A 25,465-nucleotide genomic window follows, 5' to 3' on the forward strand; every position below is an offset into this window, starting at 1 on the left:
CGATTCACACGAGGGAGAAATTACCGGAGGGGAAGCAAGGATGGCGCATCACGTGACGACTTCACGGGTTAGTGTGTCGACGCGACCTCCTCGCAGCTCTTCGGGGGAGGCGGGGATCGTTTCTCCAACCAGTCAAACGAACCCCGTGCATTGAGGGATGTAGCGGAATTTCGGGTGAGTGTCTGGCCACATTATAGCCCTCTTTCCTGCAGTGCCTGCAGAACGTGGCTGCTCCAGACTTGCGTACACCGTGATGGGGAAACTGAAGGATGAAGCAACTTTTTTCTTTTCTCTCATGAACGAATATCCTCGCATGTGGGACATCTCTTCTGATTATGTAAAAGTAATTGTAAAGTATGGTGTGTGGGAGACGATAGTCAAGCAGATGATGGAGCGCTACCATCTCTACGAAGGGATATTTAGTTTTTTTTTTAAGCGGTTATTCTGATAAAAATTGTGACATCGCCCGCTTTTGTTGTTGTTACTGCTGCTGCTACTGCTGTGCTTGTTCAGCCTGGTGGAGATGTCTTACTTTATGACGAAAATCCTTTAATGGGCCTTATTATTCAAGACTAGACGTTTAATATATAGGCAGCCATAAAATCCGAGAGCTGCTTCTTATTTTCAGAAACATGAGATACTTCACATTTTACTTTATCGGCTGCACTGATACAGCAGAATCTTAGGCTGAGTTCGTATAGCGAAAACAGAATTAGTCTTCTTCTATTACCTTGTGTTTCGAAATTATGATGAAACGCTTGTACAGATAATTGTTAAATGTTAATAGGCTAGATCCTTTTCGTTCTCGGTTGTTCTCATGAGAGAAATGCTATGATAGCATCATTTCTTCGTTCACAGAAAGCCAACTGACATCGAAAGATACTGAAATTCTTATTTACCGACTCAATAGTTGTATTTGACGAGTCAGAGAGGCTGTGAGCAATTTCATAGTCGAACAAAAAAAAAAAAAAAAGAAAAGCCATTGTCAATCACGCTGCCCGGAATGTCGATTTGGGCGAGTTCGTTTTTGCAAAAAAGAAAAGCTTGTGGTGGCAAGTCAAACCAAGAGCAATGCTATGTCTGTATTCTGCACAAAAACAAAGACATATAAACAAGAAAGTTTTTAAAAGCACCAAAGCGGCGGGGGGGGGGGGGGGGGGGAAGGGGGGCTGCAAATTGGGCACTTCCCTCAAACCACACCAACACTTTCCTCAGCTTTTCTCCTTCTCCAGTCAAAACACAACGTTGCTTTGACACCCCCCTCCCCTCCTAGACGAAAGCTTGCCGATATCTATGGCTGGGGGATTCTTCAGTGCTCCCGCCCCATCATATAGTGGAGGCTCTGGCCACACTGATCTCCTCCATTGTTCGCTTCATCTGCGTGAGTGAGGGACATTTGGGGGGACTTATCCATGCCTGTTGACGTCACTAGGCTTCGCCTTTATCCCCCATGTGTTTCTCCCTCGTGTTAACCTTGCTCTTAGGGGGCAACATTGTTGCAAGGTCCCAGTCGTATAATTGGCATTCCATTGTACCGTATATGGATCAGCAGTCAGATTAGTGTAAAATTCAGTAATTCAAGTATCTTTTGAATACACTTTGTATGGGTGATGCAATACACTGAACATTATTTGTTACATTGAGAACAATGTACAAGAAATAGAACGAAATATTTAAATTTTTTCTAGTCTGTATTTAAAAAATAATTCTGCATTACAGCCATTATCAGACAAGCAGCACTCTACCGCAAAAACAAGTTTTCTGCACATGACTGAAAAAATGGTGTTTTAATGCAAGTTCTGGCTCCAGTGGACTTCACAGGCATGTTACAAATTATCTTTAAAAAATACTAGTGCTGTCCCACTAGGCGAAAAACATTTCACATTGGTGCACACAGAGGAAGACGTGTATAAAAAATGTAACTTTGTTGTGAGTTCAGGTATTCCAGGACCAGGCTGACCTCACCTCAGGCTCTTCTCAAATTTCCATGCTATCTTCCAAAGTTGCATATATATATGTTGGTACTGGCCTAATAACAGGATTGTTTACTCTGCTTTGTCGATCATGACATCAAGGATGCCAGCCGTAATGTGCATTTCCTTTTTGTGAATAGGCTTGTCTATCAGTATTCCACCTAAATGCCCTTGTGCGAGTTCGTTTCTGGCTGTCCCTCACAAAGGCTCACTCTCATCAGGCTACCCTTACTCTGCCACAGTTTTATTCTTGTCACATTTTTTACAAGTTATTGATGTCATTGCTGAAATATTGTCCGTTAATTTTCATTCCTATTTCTTTCTAGTTTAGTCGTTTGAGCACTTCTTTTAGACAAGCAGTGACACACAGTAGAGAGATCCTAGATCGACTGCTTTTTTGATAAGCATTTTCCCGATTCTCTTGAGGATGAGCAGGGTAGTTATTGGCTGTGGTACTCACATATGTTTCAAGTGTTCTCCACATTGGAATGTATTCGAAGCTGCAGGTGGCTGATCGCTCTCCCTCAGACTGTGGAACAATTTGACTGTGTGGCGCACATGTGGAATAATTCCACAAAATCAGTCCTGGCCGAATGCCCTGTTAAGGAATGTACTGCAGCGAGCTAGAGAAGATATTTGCACTCTTCTTAAAGAATATAATGTTGTACATTTAAAGCACTGGTTCTCTAAAAAAAACAGAAAGCATTGTAGTTTCTTAATATTTCTGTGTAATTCAGTTATTTTTGTGTAACTACTCCTTGTGCAGTTCAGTGAATCTGTCACGCTACACACTCAGAATTCGTTTATTTTGTCGCTTCTCAACAATCTTATTTGTTGATTGTCTATGCCATGATCCCTTTTTTCTGTGTGTGCTTGTGTGTATGCGTGTGTTCTAGATAGTTGTGGTTCTTCTGTCTTTGCGTCTAATACTTTAAAAGTCACTCAAGCATGATAAATTGTGCTCCTTGTATGTTTATTATGTCCATGAATTTTTTTAGGGGCGAAGTTCCTTAGGGCGTGGGCTGTGCGTCCCCTGTAACCTGTATGTAGCCACCTCTAGTTTAGTTCTTGCAGTGTTCACTAGATGGCGGTACCGTCCCCTGTATGTAGCCACCTCTAGTTTAGTTCTTGCAGTGTTCACTAGATGGCGGTACCGTCTCCTGTATGTAGCCACCTCTCGTTTAGTTCTTGTAGTGTTTACTAGATGGTGGTACTTGTAGCTGATGATGAAAAGATGCAAGATGTTATAAACTAGAAAGCGGTACTTGTAGTTGATGAAAGACGCGAGATCTTATAAAATAGGAATGATGTCACATATGGCGGGTGTCATTGGTTGAAGGCGATCGTTCGATTTAGTGCGGCGACGTACGCTAGGGGGAGCGATGTAATAAAATCGAGTGGGCAAAATGTACAGAGGATTCATGGTTTACCAGGTTTACCTCCGGAGCTTCGCCCACTCATCATCATTCACTTCGTGGATATGGCGGAATTTTTTTTTTATTTGATGCATGTTTTTCTTTCCTAATGTAGCAATACACATATCTTGCAGTGTATAGTTGAACCCCTTTATAAGAGACATGCTCTGGGTCGCTGTTCTTGTCTCTTATATGAGATATTTCTTATAAGAAGGGTATCTCGTATGCATTTTCTTATCGCATATTTTAATGTATGCACAACAGTGTCTTTTATACCCATTTGTCTCTTATATCAGTGTCTCATATAAAGGGATTCAACTTATAGCTAATTCAAAGTAGATATTAAATAATCTTTAATTGCAATTTCTGAATTCAGTGCGGTAAGTAAATTAAAACGCATATATATAATTGGTTTCTTTTCCTGCAGACAATGTGTATTGCAATGAAGCGAGAGCTCTCTGAAGGGTAGAATGCTTGAGCCGTTGTGGCTGGCTGTGTGTGCTCTTCAGGGAAGGCAATGCCTGTCGTGCAGATTGTGTACATTGCGCCTCTGAAGGCCTTGGTTCGGGAGCGGATTGAGGACTGGAAGATTCGGCTCGAGGAGAAGCTGGGAAAGCGCGTGGCCGAGCTGACCGGGGACGTCACCCCGGACTTCCGCATGATCACCTCGGCAGACGTGATTGTGACGACACCAGAGAAGTGGGATGGAATCAGCAGGAGCTGGCACACCAGGGGATACGTCCAGCAGGTGTCACTCATCATCATCGACGAAATCCACTTGCTGGGTATGTTATGCCGAATTTAAACTTGCCTTACTGTGCCAAGACACGATCAACACTGCCTAGATTGGTTAAAAATTGTGAGTGAATAGAAATATAAGAAAGAATAAAATCTTTGATGATTGGAATGGTGAGCAGAGTCATCAACTAGTAGGGCTGCAAAGATGGTTGCGATCAAATGCGCAAGGCACAAGGGCAAAACCTGATGCGATCACAATGCACTGCGATATTTACACTATAAGTGATATCGTGTTATAGCCAAAACAAGATTTTCCAAAGGCAGCACGCATGCATCTCAAGTTTTCAAATGTTGTAAGGTCCAAAGACCCATGCAAAAAATGAATACAGCACAAAGAAAGAAAGTGCAGCAAAGTGCTGTTACTCACTCTGTGGAATAGCTCCACACAGAAACAGTGTCAAATGTTTTCATTTGTTCAAAGCCGGTATTTGTGTCCAACCTGTGGAGGAGAGTGACATCATTGTCTTCATCTTGTGGTCCGCTCTATTAGCAGCTGTTTTAAAATGAAGTCTTCACAAGGGAGTCACTCTTCACATCAACATCATTGGACCTGTCACATATTAAGGGACGATTTACGTCAGAGTGAAAGGCTCAAGATCACTAAATCTAATTGAGAAATTAAGGGGAATGCACATCATATGTGCCACGAGTGGGGCATTCTGAAATGATCACAATATTGTCAAAGGGCCAAAGTACAATTCGTCACTAAATTTGGCGACAACTTTTCTTGACAGCACTGTGGATGCCACAGAACCAAAGTGCACCTGCTGCCGTGCCAAAAAAATAGTACTTAAGTTTATTGATAATTTTTTCATTTGCGTTGCTGAAATAAATATTGCTTTATTTATGATGAGACTGAAACATATGTCGAAAATTGTAGGCAAAATACAGTTATTGTTTATCTTGCAAAGATGATTTCCTTTTTTTTCTATTTCTTGGACAGCAACACCTTTTCAACCACCTGTTTTTTAAGAAAAAATGGCATCCGTCAGCGTGGGGCCGCAAAGGCGCAGCTTATTTATCCGAGAAAAATATGCTTGTAATGGTACACTGAACAATGGAAATATTTCTCCCATTCAAAGTTTTTACATATACATTTTTCTAAACACGTGAACAATGTGAGCGAGCAAAACTGAAACTGGCCACAAGCCGCCACAATACTTGCAGAGCAACATAAACGCTTCCATAACCTTCACTCCAATGTCAAGATAAGTTGTCATCAATTATAATAATCAAACCACTTGCAATGACAGAAGAACCTTCTGTGAATTGCAAAAGGTAAAAAAAATGGTGTTTTTGTTGAATCTTGGAAAAAATAACCACTTCACACTGTGCAAGTGGTTTGCCTGGTTAAGCTGGATAGGTAGCACCATCTAGCAGGGCCCATTTGAACCAGGCAAGTACAAACTTTTTTTTTGCAACAACATGATGCATTCTACTTCTGGTGTGGATACCTTGCTACGAAGGAGTTTTAATGGTTTTTTTCCCTCAATATCAATGTCCCTAATTGTGATTACGCAAACCATCACAAGATGTGAACATCATTGACTGGTAGCCTTATATTCCTCTAACCCTTTGCATAAACCGGGATTCTGCACATGCTACAACCTATATGATTTTGTTGCAGCAGTGGTTCAGTGTAATCTAAATTAAACATAATTTAGGTGCAGTTATTGGTTTCTTTTTTAAGTCATCAAGATTGTCTTTACCAGATTTATTGAAACAGCAAATGCTTCTTTGGTTTTAGTCACTGATATGCTGATACCAAATATGCTAATATTTTTAGATGAATCAGTTAGTTCTCAAGCAAATTAAGATTAATTAGCATTGTTTTCTGGAACAATGGAGCTACTAGTACTCATCGAAACCTTGCTTTAAGCTCGCAGCTAGATACTAAAAAACATAAGCTTCACAAGGGTAAGAATATATTTTTTTTTACATGTCAACTATTAGCGATTGTACAGCATATCTAAGATTTTTGTCCTAAGTAGGCTAATTAGTTTTGTAGTAAAGCAACTATAAAAAAACATTAAAACTGGAGTACAAAAATCTTGTGGGCAATACTACTCATGTAGCTCAGTACTGCAATGAGATTTGCAGTTCTAGGTGTTGCACTTAATCAAAAATCGCTTCCAAAAAGTTGCAAACAGCTAAATAATCAGGTTTTGAGAAAAATAAAATAGAGAAACTAAAGCCAATTTTGAAGCTCACGTAATTAAGGTGTTGAAATTTTTTTTAGTGGATGATTGCACGCCTCCAGGTATATAACCTGCACGCCTACCGCTGTAGCATACATCATTTAGCAGCAGCATTGCATGAGTAAGCCATGTTTTTATGCTTTCTTCAGTTACAGCCTAAACTGTTCTGATGTTTTAAATTGCCATTATGTCTGTCCAAGGTGTGAGAAACTTTGTCAGTACTTGTGTGCTACAAAAATGCTGTTTTCAAAAAAATTTACTTGTTTAGGATTTTGCTCATTGAAAAACTAGTCTCCCCCCTTATCATCACCATTCAGTGTTTTGCAAAAATGGACAGCATCCCGTACTCGTATGTACATAAACAGGGTGCTCATACTGTACTGTAAACACAATGCGAACAAGCTAGAAGCCCTTAATGCCGTGGGCATGTGATATTGCTGGATACCCGAGTGGTGTACACCACTCGAGGTGCAGCAAACCAACCGAGGTCACTTTCTTGGCGCAGCCATAAAACAAACCCCTGTGCTCGTAGTGCTGTACCTCTGCACCAACATTTCGAGGTATGCTTCAATGGGCATTGTTGCTGCTGTGGCTTTCACTACTAGTGCTGGCGGCCACGCAGTAGAGGCCTTGGGCAAAGCAGCTGCCATGTGCCCATTCAGGCAAGTGATATGAAGCGATTTTATTTCAATGTACCGTAAGCGTTTACTTTGTGGGTTCTCAAAATGAGATCGAAGCAAACGGACACAGCAGACCCAATCAGACCAAACCAAACAAAACATTTGTTCAACTACTTTTACATCGGCAATATCACCAGCGGAATGAATACATCACTGCTGATCAATATGCTAAACACAACCTTATACAATATTCCATTACACTCAGTCAATATAAGGACAAATACAAGGTAACGTGAATGCAGCATTGCTAGTGCTCAACTCTCTAGAAGAGGCCCACGGGAGATGACCTGAGGCACCATTAATGGACCCACTGTGGGAGACAACCGTTCTTGCCAGCTGACACACCCTCAAGAAAACCGCTTATGTCTCATGTGCCGCCACTCAGCCTCATCACCAGGCGTCACTGCTGGCGCTAACCATGATGATCATGAACTCGCGTGCGAACACTGCAGCCTATCTGCGAGATGCATGTGCACCACTAGGTGCAAACGAATTTATAGAGGTTGATAGCACCCCCACAACCTTGACATGAAAATAGCACTACGAGATTTCTGGACTGCCATTTCAGCAATGAACATCAACTCTATATTTTCCTTTAGTGTCCCTTTAAAACATGCACAAGTTCAGCCATTTTCATTTCTAGAGGAATGTGCGAAACGACTATTGGAAATTGACAAGATGGGAAAGCCATGACTATCTCTCTTGTCATTCTTATCTCTATATTTATTGTCAGAAGTTTCTGGCTTAGAGACACACACCAAAACTTGGGGGGGTGCTAACACCCCCTGTAAAGTTGTTCGTGACTAGCGGCACTCGTGTTTCACGCATAGGCCGCATTTAGGGTTCGCAACCATCGAGCGGTAGGCGGTGTGCTTATCACCACCATTGTCATTATGGTTAGCAGCGTAGTGCCAGCAGCAGCGCCTTGCGGCAAGTTTAGGTGTGCGGAGAGAACAGATTGGCAAGTCTTCTTGGCATGTGGCGGTTCGTGCGAACAGTTGTCTCCCATGGTGGGTCCATAGGTGGGTGGCACCGCAGGTCGTCTGCCGCGAGCTCTCATTGTGAGTAGAGTGTTAGAAACCCCGCCTTCGTGCTACCTTGTGTTTGTTATGTTGATTGAGTGCATTGTAATATTGTGTAAGGTTGCTTAGTGTGCTGATCACTAGTGATGTATTGATTCAGCTGATGATGTCATTGTTGGGGAAGCAGTTAAATAAATCAGTTGTTCTCAGCCACGGATGTGTTCAGGACCCTTTGTGGACTGGTAGAAATGATTGGCGACCCCTTGCAGCAGAGGGCAGGGAGGGGGTTACGTAGGTAATTAAAACACAACTGGAGTGTGAAACAGGTGCCTTTCATTGCTACTAAAAACATCAAACAAACGTGCCACATCACCTCGTTTTGGACAGTTCATCAATACATGGCACAGTCATGCTTAAAGAAAAATGTGGGTGAGGGTTTTGTGGATCATAGAAATGGCTTCGGGGAGCCCCATTTGAGAACCACTGAAATACCATATTTACTCGCTTAATGAACGCACTCTTTTTCTAGAAAAATCGGAGCGAAGTTTGGGGGTGCGATTATTATGCGGGGTAAATTTTATGAAAACTTTTTTAGAAGTCAAAAATGCGGTAATGCAAAAAAAGTTAGGTCGCTTAGCCTTTTGCAATTTACATACGTGTACACAGTTTGGAAACAGATTCTTTGTTGCAGTTTACTCATATTTGGTGGTTGATGGCGCTATCTTCTGCAAATTGTCCCCAAGGGGCCACCACACACGCCATAAAAATGCTTTGCGACTATCTTTTCTCACAATCCTTTGACCGCAACACCAGTATCTGCTTGTGATCTGAAGGGGCGCCCAAAAACGTGCACTCACAGGGGACAAGGAATGAAGTGATAGTTAGTGTAAAGAAAAAAGACAGTAGGCTAAAAAAGAACTGACGTCGGTTGGCATGGGTAGTTTCGTGACCTTCGCTCGCTGTGAGCTTTTCAGCATGTCTCTACACTCGCGTCGCTGGTAAACCCCGCTGTAATGCACAGATAAGACGGTAGACGTGTCATGCACAGATAGAAAAAAAAATATAGGCAATAGGCACGCGGCAACGGGCTTGGGGAGGGGAAGGGAGCGAGCCGAGGCGTTTGAGGGGATCGGCAAAGTAATAAAAAACGGAAGAGAGCCAACAGGTGAGGAAGTGCTAGGTGTCCGTTAGCTGGACTGCAGCAAATGAATGTAGGGGATGCGTTTATCACGCGAGAAAAAAAAAATCCTAATTTTGATGACTGAAGTTGAGGGTGCGTTTATTATGCGAGTACTACATTCATTACGCGAGTAAATACGGTAAATGTTTGTTTGGTTTGAGTCTGATCGCGTCTGCTGTGTCCATGTCCCAAGAACGTGGCTCACATTAACAATCCCACACTGACATACACATTGGGCGCCAGTGTGGTTACCTCGCTACTCAACGTAACGAAAGATCCCTGCGGGTTGAGGTTCAGTGAGTCACAGGTCTGCGTCTTTGTCGCCTGCTTACATTTAGCGCACCACTCCACCTCGTGAGGTCTCATAAAAGAGGCACGTTCTCGAACGCACAAACACAGCATACGCGGTCGGACCCAAACCAAACATTTAACTGCTTTCACAGTGGCAATATCGTCAGTTGAATTAATATATCACTAGTGATCAACACACTAAACAACCTTACACAAAATTCCAATGCACTAAATCGACATAATAACAAACGCAAAGTAGCACAAAGGTAGCGTCGCTAACGCTCGGCTCACAACAAGGGCTCATGGTAGACAACCCGCGGTGCCGCCAATGTATGGAACAACCGCAAGAAACAACCGTTTGCGTCAATGACCACACGCCTAAAAGACTTGCCAATCTGTTCTCTCCGCACACCTAACCTCGCCACCAGGCGTTACTGCTGGCGCTACCGCACTAACTATAATGATGATGGTGGTGATGAGCGCTCGCAAGTACAATGCGGCCTATGCGGAAAACGCGCCACAAGGCGCAAACAACTTTACAGGTCCTGTTAGCACCCCCACGTTCCCCCAACCTTAATTCAAACCATATACCCCACCTCCAAGGAAATTTCCCTCAGCAACTGCCTTACTGGCATCGGCCAAGATCCTGATGGCCAACAGCACATTGATCACGTAGTTCTTTTCACTGTTAACACATATAAATACACGATGCAGGAGGCACAATCGATAATGCACTTTCAATTTGATCACGCCCTAGTCTATGGGCTGCAACTCACTTGTCGTGTTTGGTGGCAATAGCTCGATTGTGATTGCTTTAAGATTGTTTGTGTCTGTGGGCACCGCAGTTGTCGACAAACTACAGCACCTTGCAATTTCGCTGCTCGTTTCGACGGCCGAGCTTGCGCACATACTGTTTCAAAAGGTCTTGGATAATCCACGCCTTGTAGTTCGCTTCATACCACAAAGAGAATGATCTGACGGCCTTGAAACACCCTGCGTGCTTTGATTTCCCGGAAATTTTTTCGTACCCATCATGTTGCCTCCCACAACTACAGTCAGCCGTTCTTTGCTGTACTTGCCCCATGAGAAGTTGCGAAATTTCGAACCACCGGGAAAAGTCATGGATTTTAACCATCAAGCAACATAGGTCAGGAAAAACGACTTCCTTGGGCCTCACACGCTTATAAGTAGTTTACACTCGGGGATCAGTTTTCTGCGAGTAACAGCTAGCTGCCTACCTCAAAAGTGTTACAAAAGCGTTAGCTGCACCACAACTAACGCTGTAGCTAAACATGGTCGCCAGGACCTCCATCCGGCTCCAAAAAATTGGTAGCGCTTAGTGGTTGTGCTCACGGTAAAACCATTTTGTATTACACAATTTCGGGTTTTTCAGCCATGCTATACTTAATATTGATGGCAGCACAAAGATTATTCAAGGTATATGTATTTTGGTAGCGTAACTTCCATAGAAGCTGATATATCCAGTAGTTAGCGACTTGCTGCCACTGTCGCCATCTACTTTTGGAGGGGGCAACTAACATCTGACAAAAATTAAAAATAAAGTATGACATAACAACCGGAAGCTGTGGCAGTGTTGTGCATTTGTTGTACATGGCGATAAATTTAAATTTTTTCTTAGTTGCTGACCTTTTACGTAGCATAATAAATAAGCAATGTTATTGTACCTTATGGCTCACTAATTCGGTACACAACAGAAAAGAAAGACCAACAAGAAAGGCTGAGAAAGTAAAGTTGTTTTATTAGCCAAATGGTGTACTTGCACTAATGCGCCGTAGAACTTTGGTTTGGTTTGGTTTGCTTTGTTCAAGGCAAAATTGAACAAGATTGCCTTGGCGGACACGACTAAAGGCTAAGTAAATGCCTGACTTGGTCGTGCCACCCTGGCAGCAAAGCAGAAACATACCGCAAGTACAGTACGCAGAAAATTACAACATCACGTGTTATCTTACACGGGTACCATAGTCAAACAGGAACTGCCAGAAGTGTGAATAAAAGAATAGAAATAAAAACAGTCCTTATTCGAGTGGTGGCAAATACAAACAAATGCATGTTTTCTATCAAATAAATTAACAAGAGACATCTTGACTAGGAAACCGAGTTGCTCTACAAGACAAACTAGAGTATAATAAACAACAGGCAAAGGGACAATAATGAACAAGGTGCAACGAATACAAAAACATCATTAACTACAAATTTCAAAGATCAAGAAAAGCATCGCTTTCATTTACTAGAAACGCTTTCATTATTTTTTTAAATGATCTAGCTGAAATTCCATCTCCCAGTAAATGTAATATAGTTTGGTGTTTGTTTAGAATGTTTGGAATTAGTGACGCTAATCGTTGGTCACCGTAGTTCGTGCGTGATCTATATTTGTATTCTCAGCTCGTATGGTGTTTGTTTCACATAATATCCGTCCAAGAATAGTGAAGTATTTAGTTTATACTGGTGTAATATCTCTAGACATAGCTTAAGTCTGTATAACAGTTTTATAGGCAATACTTTGTACATTTTAAAATATGGTCGAGCACTTTCGTAAAGGGGAGTGTTAGATATAGCACGTATAGCACGCTTTTGTAATATCAACAGAGAATTAAGGTTTGGGGTGGTCGCTGTTAGCCACACCAAGGAGCAGTATGTTAGTGGTGAATGTACTAGTGCGTAGAAAATTTGCAGCTTGACATTTGTTGGGACGTAGTATCTCAGTCTATTTAAAATGCCGATTCTCCTGGAAAAATCTTTTTTTATCGCGTCAGTGTGAGGAGACTAAGAAAGTTGTGCTTGGAATAGAACTCCTAGAAATTTTATTGTTGTTGTGTTTTGAATCTCGGTGCTCTGGAAGTAAATTGGAGTGCATGGTATATGAGCTACTCCTTTAGGCTTGAAAAACATGTACTTTGTTTTAGCGATATTCAATTGAAGTTTATTCGCGTTCAACCATAAATATAGTTTCTCCATCCAAACGTTAGCTTCTTTATATAGTTCACATAAGTTTGAACCTGCGAAAAATACATTTGTGTCATCAGCGTACAATATTATTTTCTTGTGTCCCTGGATATTTACAATATCATTAATGAACAGCAGGAATAGGATAGGTCCAAGAATCGATCCCTGGGGGACACCATACTTAATGTGTTCAACTTGAGAGTGTGTATTATTTACAACAGTATATTGTTTTCCAGACGAGAGATAACTTTGTATTAATTGAGCTGTGGTACTCCGAATGCCATAATACGGTAGTTTTCGTAAAAGTAGATCGTGTTGTATACTGTCGAATGCCTTTCTAAAATCCAGAAATATTCCTAGTGTAAAGATTTTGTTTTCAATGTTGTCTAGAATGTATTCTTTGATGCTGAGTAGAGCCGACTCAGCAGACTTGTTTTCGCAAAATTCATACTGGTCTTTTGCTATTGTTTGCATTTAGAAAACCCATAATCCTCTTATATATAACTCGTTCAGCCATTTTCGCGAACACAGAGAGTACAGATATAGGTCTGTAATTGTTAAGCTCATCAAATGACCCACCTTTATGGATGGCAGTTACTTTCGCAAGTTTCATTTGATCGGGAAAAACACCTGAAGATAGCATCAAGTTATAAATGTGCGTTAGTAGTGTAGCGATAATGTGACTTATAGCCTTTAAAGGCTTTGGCTTAATGTCATCTGGGCCGCAAGCACAGTTATCCTTTAATGACGTGATCAGCTTTACCACTTCTTGTTGATCAGTAGGAAACAGGAATGCACTAGACGGGTAATTTGACGCAATATAGTTCTCGCAACACGTTTCCGTGCTGTCTGTTATAAACTCACCAACTGTTAAAAAGTATTTGTGGAAGGTGTCAGCGATTTCTAATTTACTCATGCCCAGTTTTTTTAAATTTTATTCGTCTGGATATCTCCTTTTTGTTAATGAGCTCATTTATTGTGTCCCACAGCAGGCGCGCGTCTCCTGAATGAGTGGTAAATTTACTAATGTAGTATTCCGTCTTGGCTATCTTCAAATCTTTGTTCAGTGTATTACGAAATTTTTCGAAATTACGTAAATCGTTATCGTCTCTGGAAGATAGGAAAACTTGAAAAAGGTTGTTTTTGACTTTAGTTCTGTTGTATAGTTCCACTGTCACCCATGGTTTTCTGCGTTTTCTGTGTTTTTTGCAGGGCTTAAGAGGGAAGCACGCGTCATATAAAGATGTCTAGTGTCTTAAAAATATGTTGTATGATTTATTAGGATCTCTTTCTTCTATAACCGTGCTCCAGTCAATTCCAGAGATAAGGTTCTCAAAAAGTTTAATGTTGCAGCTAAAATAACTTCTAAAGAGCATTTCATCCTTACTTTTAATTACACGATTGCCTGGTAGGAAGCAGTATGTTGGAAAATGGTCGCTAATGTCGGTAGTAATTGTGCCTGCTTTGACATCAATAGTATCGAAACTTGTAATACATAGGTCTAACGTTTCCGATGTGGCGGTTATTCTTGTTGGGGTGCTAATTACATTCATACAACCATATGCTTCGATTAGTTCATTTAGGCGTACGTAGCTGGGGTTATCTAGTGACACATTGATGTTAAAGTCACCTATCAAGACAGTCTGTAAGTGAGAATCTAGAGATCTCTCCAGTAATTTCTCAATGAAATTCAAAAAGATTTCTATTGAACCAGTAGGAGGGCAATAAATCACAGAAAATAACACATTGGAACATTCTAACATGAAATTGCAGTGAAAAAAGCAAGTGAAATTGTGACACAACTGTTCATGAACACAGTAAGATAATAGTTCGAAAACTCATGTTACCCAATCAAGGAAAACTACTGCAGCGAGTACAGCGTCTCATTGCTTAGCGTGTCACATTCACCGTCAGCAAAGGCGATAGCACAACGGCCGTGCGCCAGCGAAGGCAGTCACAGGAGCGGCTATTGACACATCCTGTGAGCTAGTTCAGCTCGGGAAAATCGTGCCAGTAAACAGCACATAAATAAATTAATAAACTATGGAAGCTATGCACAAAACTATCACGCAAAAGGGAGCGATGCCTCGTTGATCCAGCATCGTGCTGATATAAACGGATGCTCCAATAGCACATTGCCTGGATACGCCCCTACATTCATGACACTCGCAGGGTTTCAACAGCTGTGCCAGTTGCACCTATTTGATACAATTCCCCATCTTTGCGCCAAGTTGCGCCAAAACCATGAAATTTGCTGAAATTGCACCACTCTGAGCCAAAATGCACGACCAACCCCAAATTTTTCCCTGTTGTGCTAATTTCAGCGAGAAATGGAGGCCACATATGTTGCCCATCTACAGTTTGAGTCGTCAAACAATCCAAGCGCGCAGACTCTAACCTTAAGCACCCCGGTAACCTAACCACGCTAACCTCAATTCTATTAGGTCTGGGCATTCGTGACAAGCGATCGACCAGATAAAGTAACAAAGTCATGCGCCGATCGGTCCGCTGACTGCAATGGATACTTATCGCCGGAGCGACGCAACTTCAAGACAAAAATGCGTTGCCGTAACGACGAATGCTTCGCGGGAAGTATGAACTTTCTAGTTAGCAAAAGTGACTATGGCAGGTTAGCAGCTATAGCTGGGAGCGCATACCATGTTTTCCGCGTATAAGCAGAGTCAACATGCTGCGAACACCGGCGTTGCCGGTGACCATGTTGCTTGCCATACCAACAGCACATAAAGCATTTTTCTGTCTTGAAGTTGCGTTAGTTGCGTCATCCCCGCGATATATATTTTGTGCTGTCGCCGGCCTTGTTCTAATCCGTGCAGAGTGCTGCTTAACCTACTCTCGCCACAATACATCGATGCCCTGCGGAAAAGCGTATTATGATTTGGAAAGGGCTGTTAGCACTACTCACGGGACAGCAAATTTCATTGAATTACACATGTCTGTATACTACCACATAATTGGGAGCACTAGTATGATCGCTGACGTCTGAAAAAGTTACTGGCAATCATTTGGAGCAGTTTAAGACACTTTTGCTGCCCTTTAAAAAAAAAAAAACTGCCCAAGTTTTTTTTTTTTTTTTTCGCCACCCCTACTCCTCAGTTTCCCGAATCCCTTAAATTTCAAGGTTGCCAACTTGGCAGACCCACATTTTAATTCACTAATTGTGTCAAAGGATTTGACAGACGTAGCAAGTGGTAATATGGACTTTATCATTGTTTCCTCAGTGGGGTAGATCTAAACAGTAGTTTTATTGAGACATCACTGCTCATGTTAACTTTGCATGATTTAGCTGATGTTGAACGGCTTGAACATACTTTTTACTTTTTTTGTAAATGTAAGCCTTCTTTGTGCCAAATCTAGTCTTTCTTGATGAAAAATAGATGTTTTATTTCCCGTGACGTACTCCAAATTTGTATTTTAGTGCTCCAAAAGTAAGATTCTGCTGCTCCAAAAGTTGCTGCAAATTCTATTTCGGCTGTGCACCCCTGCACTCAGCCAAAAATTGAGGCAATCAATCATTTATATAGGTGTCATGTAAAGCCTAAGATAAATTAATAGTTAACTTTGACATTTGTGAAATTATGGCTATTTTGAAAAAGATATAGTTCGATCGTGGGCGGGTGCTCATGCTTGTGGCAATAGGTTTTTGACACTTTTCATTCCAAGTTTCGGAACCCATATAATTTGACCATGAAATAATATTGCACAACCTGAATGTCCTAAATGTACAACTATGTACGTTGCTGTCAAGCCATTTTTGGTTTGTATCATAGCATCGGTACTTAGTACAGTTCACGTGATTTTGGTATAATTTGCATAATTTTAATAATTAAATTGCAATTAGTAGCACTTTTCTCGGCTAAAATACTTGAAGTGTCTTTTTACAGAGCCCTTCTCAAGGCGAACATAAAGCAATCAGTTTAGGATCAAGATCTGAAAAGATTTTCGAACAGGTAGCAACAGACCTTAAAGGGCCACTCACCAGGTTTGACAATTTTGAGCTAACAAGCGCAATGCGTAGACGAGGTGTTCACGATCACGTCTGCCAAAATTTGCAATGCTACGTGCCGCGGAAATGGGTCAAATTTCAAGATGAAGGCTGCTTCCCCTCTCCTCTAGCGGCGAACACGTAGAGAATGAGGGCATGACGTGGGCGTAGGAATGGCCATACGTACACGGCAATGCGGTGACGTTGGTCCTCTATGTAAACGACTCTGCTCTGACATCAACAGTATACCACGTGACATGGCAAAAATTATTTAACACAACATGCATAGTTTATGTATTTGTTGCTTATGGTGACACCGCTACTCACCGTAGCGGATGATCACCGCGGGTTCACTCTTAGCGAGCCATAGGGCCGCGACTCTGTCACCTACTCGCGTGTAGCGCACCGTTCCGCGCGCGCTCACATCTAAGGTGTTTAGCGCGGCACAGCAAAACAGACAGTGTTACAATACAGAAATACACAACGCTTTATTGTCTTTGGCGGCCACCCGAACAACAGTACAACGTCCGCTTCCGGGACGCGGAGAGCAAACGCACCCGCACGCGGACGTTCACGATAAGGGGAAAACGCGAACGCATCACAGCTGGCAATAGCGAGCTTTGACACGCCGGTCGGGAAAACGTCCCTCGCGGCTATGCTGCGCACTCTCACGATGGCCACTGCGTCTGGTCGCGAGTGTTAGGGCAAACCTCGTACGCATGGGCCAAGGAGGTTATACTTAGAACTTCTGGAGTGGCGGTCCCGCATACCCACCCATGTATCGGAGTGAAGCCGCGGAAACCCGTCGGCGGCCATATTGCTCAGGGCAGAAGGAGGCGGCGACTGCCTTGTGCCGCCGTTGTGCCCCGTACGCTTGCAGCCGTGCCTTCTGTAATAGCAATGAAAGGGCCGCTTTATTTTTCTTAGGACGCGAGGGAACTTTGAAACGACTAATATACATCCTATTTATTTTTTTCTTGACACTTACACTGAGAGTTAAAGATGATGCGATAGGATATCAGTTTGTATTATATGTTTACACTGTTGTCTCACGGCAGAAGTACCGCTCGAGAAGATGCAACGAAAATAAAATTTAAGAGCGGGAGAAGTTGTAGAATGCTAGCTGGAGACGAAAACAAAAATATGAAACCAATAACGCAATAAAGGAAACTGAAGGTTCACGGTACAACCATATTTATTCACTTGTCCACATTCAGCACCACGGTTACCGGCCGCGGCGGCCACTTTTCTAATGGAAGCGAAAAGCGAAAACGAGATTTCGGCGCAGGTTAATGATCCCCAGATGGTGAAAATTAATCCGGAGCCCTCCACTACGGCAAGGCTCATTGCCTGCAATGCGTCGGCCCGTTAAACCCTACAGTTAGTCACATTCAGCACCAGATGCATTTGACTAAACCAAACGTTAAATCTTCCAGCAAAAAATTAAAATTCTGACTAAAAGAACAAATGCATCAAACACTAACAGTGAGCTAAATTAAATAGAAAAACACATCAATCAAGTTCTCGCACTTAGAGATTTTTGAAAATAATCTCTCTTGTTAGGAGTGTGCGCACGTTTTTGTTACAGTTCTCCTGGTTCATTCTCCTAGAAATGTGATGAAGTCTTGTTCTGATGTACACGCTGGCAATTTTCTTTGATAAGCTATATATATGGTTATCAAGGGGGTCACAGTCCAGCAGGTGAGGCTCCAGCTGCGCGAACAATGCTTTTTCAAACACTGCAGTCATCACATGTACCAAAAGGCTATCTGAGCTAGTATTAAGGGATTTCAAATTCTTGCATTCATGCTGTTGTACTCGCAGTCCCTTTTCTGCAATACTGCAGATCTCTAAGACGTCCTTGGATGGTGCGACAAGTCCACCTCTGTTTTTTGCTCTGACAAGGCCTGGTTCTTCGCTTGATTCCAGCGCAGCACAGCACTCCTCACAATTCGTGACAGACCGCACCTTGCGAGCCACAAATCCCGCTATATACGGCACAACAGCACTCGTCACCGCTGAAAGGCTCTGGGGGAGATCCACACGATGAGTGTATTCATGTTCATCATCCACAGGCTCCAGAAGCGACGACCTCTTGTGTGACGTAACTGCTGTTGGTGACTCGGCAAGGCTGACAGCACTGGACATGTTCAGGATAGACACCACATCTCGGCAGCAGTTCCCAGCGTCAGACGATGTTACCTCTGTGTGGAAGAGGAGGCGCTTATAGGCGGCTCTGAACTGGCAGGCTGTGGGGTTGTTGTTGTATCCCCCCTTTCCCCTCACACAACCAAAAAACGTTTCCAAATGGTCTTGCGACATCTTGTGCGTCAACAGATACTTCAAAATTTTCGTGGCCACAAGGGCATCGAAAAGGGCAGTATGCAAATGATGAGGCCAACAAACCCAGTTTTTTTCAGTCCATCTATCACTGGTCGCCCACTTGCATCCTTCAGCCCCCTAATATACTCCTCGGCTTCATGGAAGAACGATTTCCAAGAAGCTGCATTCTGCTGCCGCAGTGGGGCTTTGAATGATCGCGCCAGAGGGTTCCTCGAGTTCAGAATATCGAAGAAGCGATCAAAGATTCGAATGAACTCCGCTGTTGCGTGGGCACCTTGAAACTGGGGAAGCTTCAGTTTATACTCGCGGAAGTCCAGTGCATCAGCAACAGATGAGCTAAGGGTCTGCACAGCCAGTCGAACCTTCTTTTTTTGCTTTGCCCACTCCAGATGAACTTTCGTCAGCTTGTTTCCAAGGTGCAAGCCCTCTTTTTGTTGCAAGGCCTCAAGAGCTTCAATGTATGACCACTTCACTTTGCGCCCTTGAATATCAGTGAGGTGGTTTACTGATCCCAAGCAGTTACGCACAAGCTTGATCATGTGGCAGGCATCTAGAATCACAAATACTTTGCTTGGGCAATCTTCTAAGCACTGGAATGAGGTGTTAAATCCCGGAGAACGACAGCGGAGATCAGCACCAAGAAAACTGGCCATTGAAAAGTTCGAGGCCGCTCCATCAAAAGTCAGTGATGCTGCTATGACACCTGCTGAAGTCACGCGCGAGATACACTCTTTCGTTAGCTGCGCTCTTTCAGAACCAGAGAGAGAATCAATGAAAAAATACCCAAGGGGCACCTTCAGCCTCATATTGAGTGCCACCAGCATGAAAACACAGGCATTCGTTGCTTCTGGGAGGCTGTCATCTGGCATTTCCATGCCCAAGTCGACATATACGAAAACTTTGTTGCCCACAAGTTGGACATGTTTTTTAATAGACATGTCGTCAACCATTATGGCAGCGACCAGTGGCTCATCTCTTCCTTGCACTATGTTCTTGATAAACTCGAATGATTTTGAGGTGAAGCCAGGATCACCATTCACTGCCTTGTACCATTCGCGAAGAGTTCGCTGGTTTGGCAAAGCATTGTTAAACTTAGCTCGCACATAATCATAAGCCCTTGGCGAATAATAGTGAAGCGTCAGTGCAAATGCTCTTAATTCTGGGGGGTATTTGTTCGTCTTTTCATGAGTTCTCTTGAGAAGCTGCTGGATATCCGGAGAAAATGACGCTTGGAAAACCTCCAACCCTTTTTCCGACAAAAGGTTCTGCTCCTTTAGCTGCTCAATCAAATCCTGAGAAGCATCAATGCGTTTTGAAAGTCTCCGTTTCTTCTGGTGCAACGTCTTGACCTTCTTTTTCAGCTGCTGTACCTCTTTCGCCGATTCATGCACTTTCTGCTTGTACCACTCCTTCGGGGGGGAAGTTTGCAGGGGGGAGACTTCGGCAGCTTCATCCAAAACAGGCTCCTGAGGCGAAGGCATCTCCCGACTTTTTGGAGAAGCTCGTTTTCTCTTCTCCTACGCAAAAAGAGGAATAACGCGACAGCGTCAGAAATTTAGGCATTTAGAGCGAATGCGCAACTAAATATTAGAAACTGAAAATCCCAGAGATGCGGAGCTAACGCTACAATAACTACATTTGGTAAACGAAGAGCTCACGAAGCGTACTCACTGGCTTTTGTAGGTGCGCTGGAAACGCTGCAAACTTGGTAGGGATGCTACCAGCTCGTAGTCTCGTTGTTTGCCCTGTTCTATCGAAGCAGTCTGCTTCAAAGTGCGTTGAACACAAGACGTCATTCTTCTTCGAAGTCCAACCTTCTCGCCTCACAGCGCGCTCCCATGCACTGCGCAATTCGCAGTCTTTGGGAAACCTGCAAAGCACAAAAATGTTTCACAGTGTCTCCATGGCACCCGGACGTAAATGAAAAATGCTTGTACGCGCGAATGCATTCGTAATCGCAAAAATATGCGAGGGAAAGCGAGCGAGCAAAGCACGCTACTTACACGTGAAAAGTTATCCCCGGTGTTTGCTTCACGCGATTTGCGCAGCCAAATGCTGCGCAAGAGCCCACCATCGTCTTCAGAAGAGGTCACAGTCGTCTGCCACAGCGGCCTCATTCGATTAGAGGCACCGCACTCAAGAAAAACAACGGAGAGGCCGCACGCACATGCACGCGTTACAATGCGTTCGACCGCTTTCTGCCCTGAGCAATATGGCGGCGCGTGGCGTCAGCCGCGGACCCCCTCCGTCACTCCAGAAAGTTTAGTATAATCTCCTTGGCATGGGCCTACGGCAAGTGCGGCTCGGTGTGGTACGACCACTACAAGCACTAGGCACCGCTGTGGGCTTAGCGTATGGTACCGAAGCTAGCACTCAAGTAAACATGCCTGCCGAGGTGCCAAAGGCCACCCCAGGCAGGCTACAGTCCGGGGATTCCCAAAAAGGATGCGGACGAAGGAAAACACGTGCTTACTCGGCGCCGACCACGGAGGAAAGAGCGGTCCCTCGACGCGCACGTAATCCGTGCCGTGCCCGCACGTGGTGCCATCTATCGCCACACGCTGTTACCAGAGCAGTAAAAGCAAAAGGGTGTGGCCGTGTAGCGGAATGGTCGCGGGCCCGCCTTAGATCTCCACATCCTCCTCTCCTTAATTCACTCTATATACCGGTCTGCAAAGGCAGCCGGTCATCGCCCATGCATGCAAAGACGTCATTCAATGGGCAACAGCTAGCCTCAGCCTCGCTCTGCAACTGCTGCTGAAGAAAAAAAAAAGAACAACACAAGAATACACTTGAGAAATACAATGGCACCACGGAAGAGGGGTAACGGGAGTTCATGATGCTCACGCAAGAGCGCGTTCACGGCTCGGAGGGGAAGCGTGACGTAATGTTTGGCTTAGGTGACTGGGTGGATGCGAAAAAAAAGCATCAAGTAAACGACAGCACTAAAATGACAATCAGCAGCAGTAACTGGGCGGAACAGACTTCTTTGCACGCACTGGCTGTAAAGAAGTTAGCTAACTGAGGCTAGAAAGTTAAAATGAGGGCCTTCGGTTGCGGAAATAAGCCTGCCGTCCGGCGCGAAATCACTCAGGTGACTGCTTCCTCAGATTATACCGGTGCGTGGTCCGAATGCGGTCTGCCGTGCCGGGTGTGCGCCGTTGCTTGCGCGAAGAGCCACTGGGCGCTGGCGCAGACTCGTCAGACCTCGACGCAAAGGCTTTCAGGTCTGCGATGTGGGCATGGCTAAGTTTTCCCGAAAGCGGATCTTTCAGCAAGTACGCGAGTGAAGTCCAAGCTTTCTCCACTCGGTATGGACCAAGCCACTTTGGAGCGAGCGAAGTTGAGAAACCCTTGCTCACGTCGTTAAGAGCATGGTTGCGCTTCAGAATGAGGTCACCTACCTTAAATGAAAGGTGGTGATGTTTTCGGTCGTACTGGGCCTTTTGCTCGACCCTGGCCGATGCCAAACTCTGCCTCGCTCTAGTGAGAGCTTGACAAAGCCTGTCCCGATGTGTTGAAGTGTAAGCAGACCAGTCTGCCGGTTCTTCCTCGTCCCCGAGGTGGCATTGCATGACACTGGTCACCGGATTTGCCAGCTCTCTTCCGTAATTAAGGAAGGCAGGAGAGAAAACAGTGGAGTGACTCTCGGAGGTTCGGATTGCAAACGCGAGTTCACTCAAATGGCCTGCCCAATCCTTTTGACTTTCGGCAAAGGCCGCCGACATCGGTTTGAGCGTACGATTGGTTCGCTCCGTCAAATTGGGCTGGGGATGGTAGGGCGAAGTGGCGCAGCGATCCCTAGGGAACGGCCTGTATCACCAAACACCCGAGCGGTGACGCGTTGTCCGTGATCAATATTTTCGGAAAGCCAAACCGACAAAACACTTCCTGTAGCCTCTCTAGCACCGCTCGCGCTGTCACTTTCCGCAGCGGAAACAACTCCACCCATTCGGAAAAATGATCGAGGACTACCATCAGATGTATGAACCCTTGCTTACTCCTGGGGTACGGCCCCTATAAGTCGCAGGTGGCTACTTGCCACGGACGCTCACTGACAAGAGATGAATAAAACTTGAAATAAATAATGAGACGCAATAAAAATTGTGCGCGTTCTTCTTACATTTTTTTTCCCGTGAAATGCTACGAGATGCGGGGCTAATGAGCCAGCGTTTCGCATGCGTTCGGGTCCTCGTGGTCAGCACAATGAGCAGACGACCGCCATGTAACGCTCATACGCGTTCGCGCACTCATTGTGCTCATCTACTCTACCACGTCCAAGCCAGCGTTTCAGAAACATCTCGCAGAAACAGGCAGAAGACCACAAAATAATTCTGGTCAACAAAGCAATGCTGCTTGCGTGCTCGGGGGTTGGACTTTCATGCGTACGTCGCCTTATGGTCGGATGATGCTGGAGAGGGTGGGGAAGAAATTTGGCTTGCGAAGGTTACGCGGAGGAACGGCAAGGGTTTCGAGCTCACCTCCTCTCACCTTCATTTCGCGCCGCTTGAAAAAACCCGTTTTTTCTGCTCGTAATGAACCGGTTTGAAACATTTTTGTGGCAGAACGTTCCTCATCGGACCCCCAACAACTTCCACTGTCTAACTAAAGTTCGGTATGGGGCCTGGTGAGTGGCCCTTTAACCATAATGTGGACTTTGCAACAATGCATACTTTTTCTGGCAAGGTGTATTCATGGCATTGCATCCCTCTACTGTAGTGGATCAGCCTTTAAATGCAGTTACAGGTTGACTACTATTCGTTCATTTCGAATACTTTGAAATTTCTACTAACTTAAATTTGAATCCGTGTGATTTAGAATACATTAATATTCATTCAAATATTCGAATGTTCTCACAGGCTTAGTTTTTGTCAATGTTCTCTCATGCTGGTGGCAGGTGAGGGCCGAGGACCTGTGCTGGAAGTGATAGTGTCGCGGGCCAACTACATCAGTTCCTACACTAGCCGCAAGGTTCGCATCATTGGACTCTCTACCGCCTTGGCAAATGCCAGAGACCTGGCCGATTGGCTGGGCATTGGAGAAGTAAGTCGGGCACACCAGTGATCTGCTTTATTTTTTTTTACACAAGTGCCACAACCCATGTTGTATAAGGGTAGCAAGATCAAAGTTGCAAAAGAAATTTATATAAACCAAGTTTAAAGAAATGATAAGCATGGCTTATAGGCCATGCCACATGGAGCATTTTCAGTATAGCACCAATAATTCTCAGTCGATGACTCCCACATGCATTGACACCATTGAAACATTTCCATCTATGTGATGCAGCATTAAGTGACTGTGTTGAGTGAATGCAAATGTAGCATTCTTGGCAGTAATGAAAATATAGTCAACATCCTATTTTTCAGATTTCCTTGTTATCATGAAATTGTTTTGAAATTCAGGCCATCAAGAAAAACTCATTCGGGCTTCTTTTAGTTCGCTAGATTGGTTAAATCGCCACTGCAAAACATTTTGCAAAGCAGCACTTAGGAGGCATTTTTGTGCTCACACAGAATACATCCGGTGCCCTGCTTACCCCACGGCAACTAACCACCAACTGCAAGCTTGCTCCTTATGACGAGTACAAAGTTTGAAACAATAATGCAGAGCACAAAGGCCGCATACAAAGCTCACACTGGTGGGGTGCTTGCTGTACTGTACGCATGCAATTTTCATGATTGTTCATTGTGCCTGCTCCACTACTGATCCCACATGGGTGAGCTGCTTTCATTCCCGACATCTGTGCAGCGCACTAAAGAGCTGTCTTACTCGAGCAGCATTGCATTTTAGTCATCATTTACCAACATGCTGCGCTGTCTGCAACAAAAGACTTGCGTTCTCCACTTTCCAATAACACCTAGTATTATTAAAAACTCGAGTGATGGCAATGAAAACAGCATTCTGGCTGTGCAAGCCTTTGTTGCCCTGCGAGTGTGGCGAAGCTGTTCAACATAAGAAAACCAACTGTACTGTGCCTTTTAATGAAGTGTTTTGTAAGTTTTCTGTAAAAGATATTGCTTACATGTGAATTGGAAATCGCTTTACCTTTCAATGAAAATGAACTAAACATTGGAAGTTTATAAGTGAATTGCTTTTTCTATACAATAATATTTAGTGTATTTCAATGTTACAATGCACTTTTTATCAAGCTGGAAGGATTGCATTTAGGTTACAGACCGCACAAAAGTCACTTTGCTTTCTCCAGAGGCCCCGCCCCATTAGCGGAAAGAGTCACTATAAAATAACACCTGTGACAGTAAATTGTGTGGTGTGCCGACATAAAGATGAAGAAAGCATAGTGGCAAGACGAGTGGACTGAGTTTTGAGTATGTTCAAATAAAGAGGTCGAAGGAGGGCTTCGCCATGAAGATGGCGGCTCGTCTTTTTCTCCACATCATTTTGGTGCCATGAAACCACGGAGAAAGGGCCCTTAGTGGACATCTCGACCGCATCTGCAGCATGCAAGACTTTTGTTGAAGTCACCGTTTGGCGAATCTCATGTGCGAGGCCTAACCCTGCCCGTGACCCAGGCTGTGGAGCGTGACATGTTGAGGATGCCCGGAGCTTCATCATGCAATGCTTTCTTCGCCTCGTAGCG

General features: G+C 44.0%; 2 protein-coding genes across 2 annotated transcripts in view; one reads left to right on the plus strand and one right to left on the minus strand.

The window, feature by feature from the left end:
- Nucleotides 1-25,465, plus strand: part of LOC119175108 (activating signal cointegrator 1 complex subunit obelus) — a 526,436-nt gene that overhangs the window by 317,138 nt on the left and 183,833 nt on the right. The window contains exons 23-24 of the mRNA XM_037426343.2: nucleotides 3,921-4,173; nucleotides 23,765-23,910. Of these exons, the coding sequence (XP_037282240.2) occupies nucleotides 3,921-4,173; nucleotides 23,765-23,910 (399 nt within the window). The remainder of the gene's footprint in view (nucleotides 1-3,920; nucleotides 4,174-23,764; nucleotides 23,911-25,465) is intronic.
- LOC142817158 (THAP domain-containing protein 2-like) lies at nucleotides 17,137-21,053 on the minus strand. The gene is made up of 3 exons (XM_075894221.1): nucleotides 20,871-21,053; nucleotides 20,539-20,737; nucleotides 17,137-17,413 (listed from the first exon to the last, which is right to left on the minus strand). Exons 1-3 carry the CDS (start codon nucleotides 20,939-20,941, stop codon nucleotides 17,264-17,266), a joined length of 420 nt encoding a protein of 139 aa, XP_075750336.1. The 5' UTR covers nucleotides 20,942-21,053; the 3' UTR covers nucleotides 17,137-17,263.

Source organism: Rhipicephalus microplus, chromosome 5 (assembly GCF_043290135.1).
Source record: "Rhipicephalus microplus isolate Deutch F79 chromosome 5, USDA_Rmic, whole genome shotgun sequence".
In the NCBI taxonomy this organism is placed as follows: Eukaryota; Metazoa; Arthropoda; class Arachnida; order Ixodida; family Ixodidae; genus Rhipicephalus; species Rhipicephalus microplus.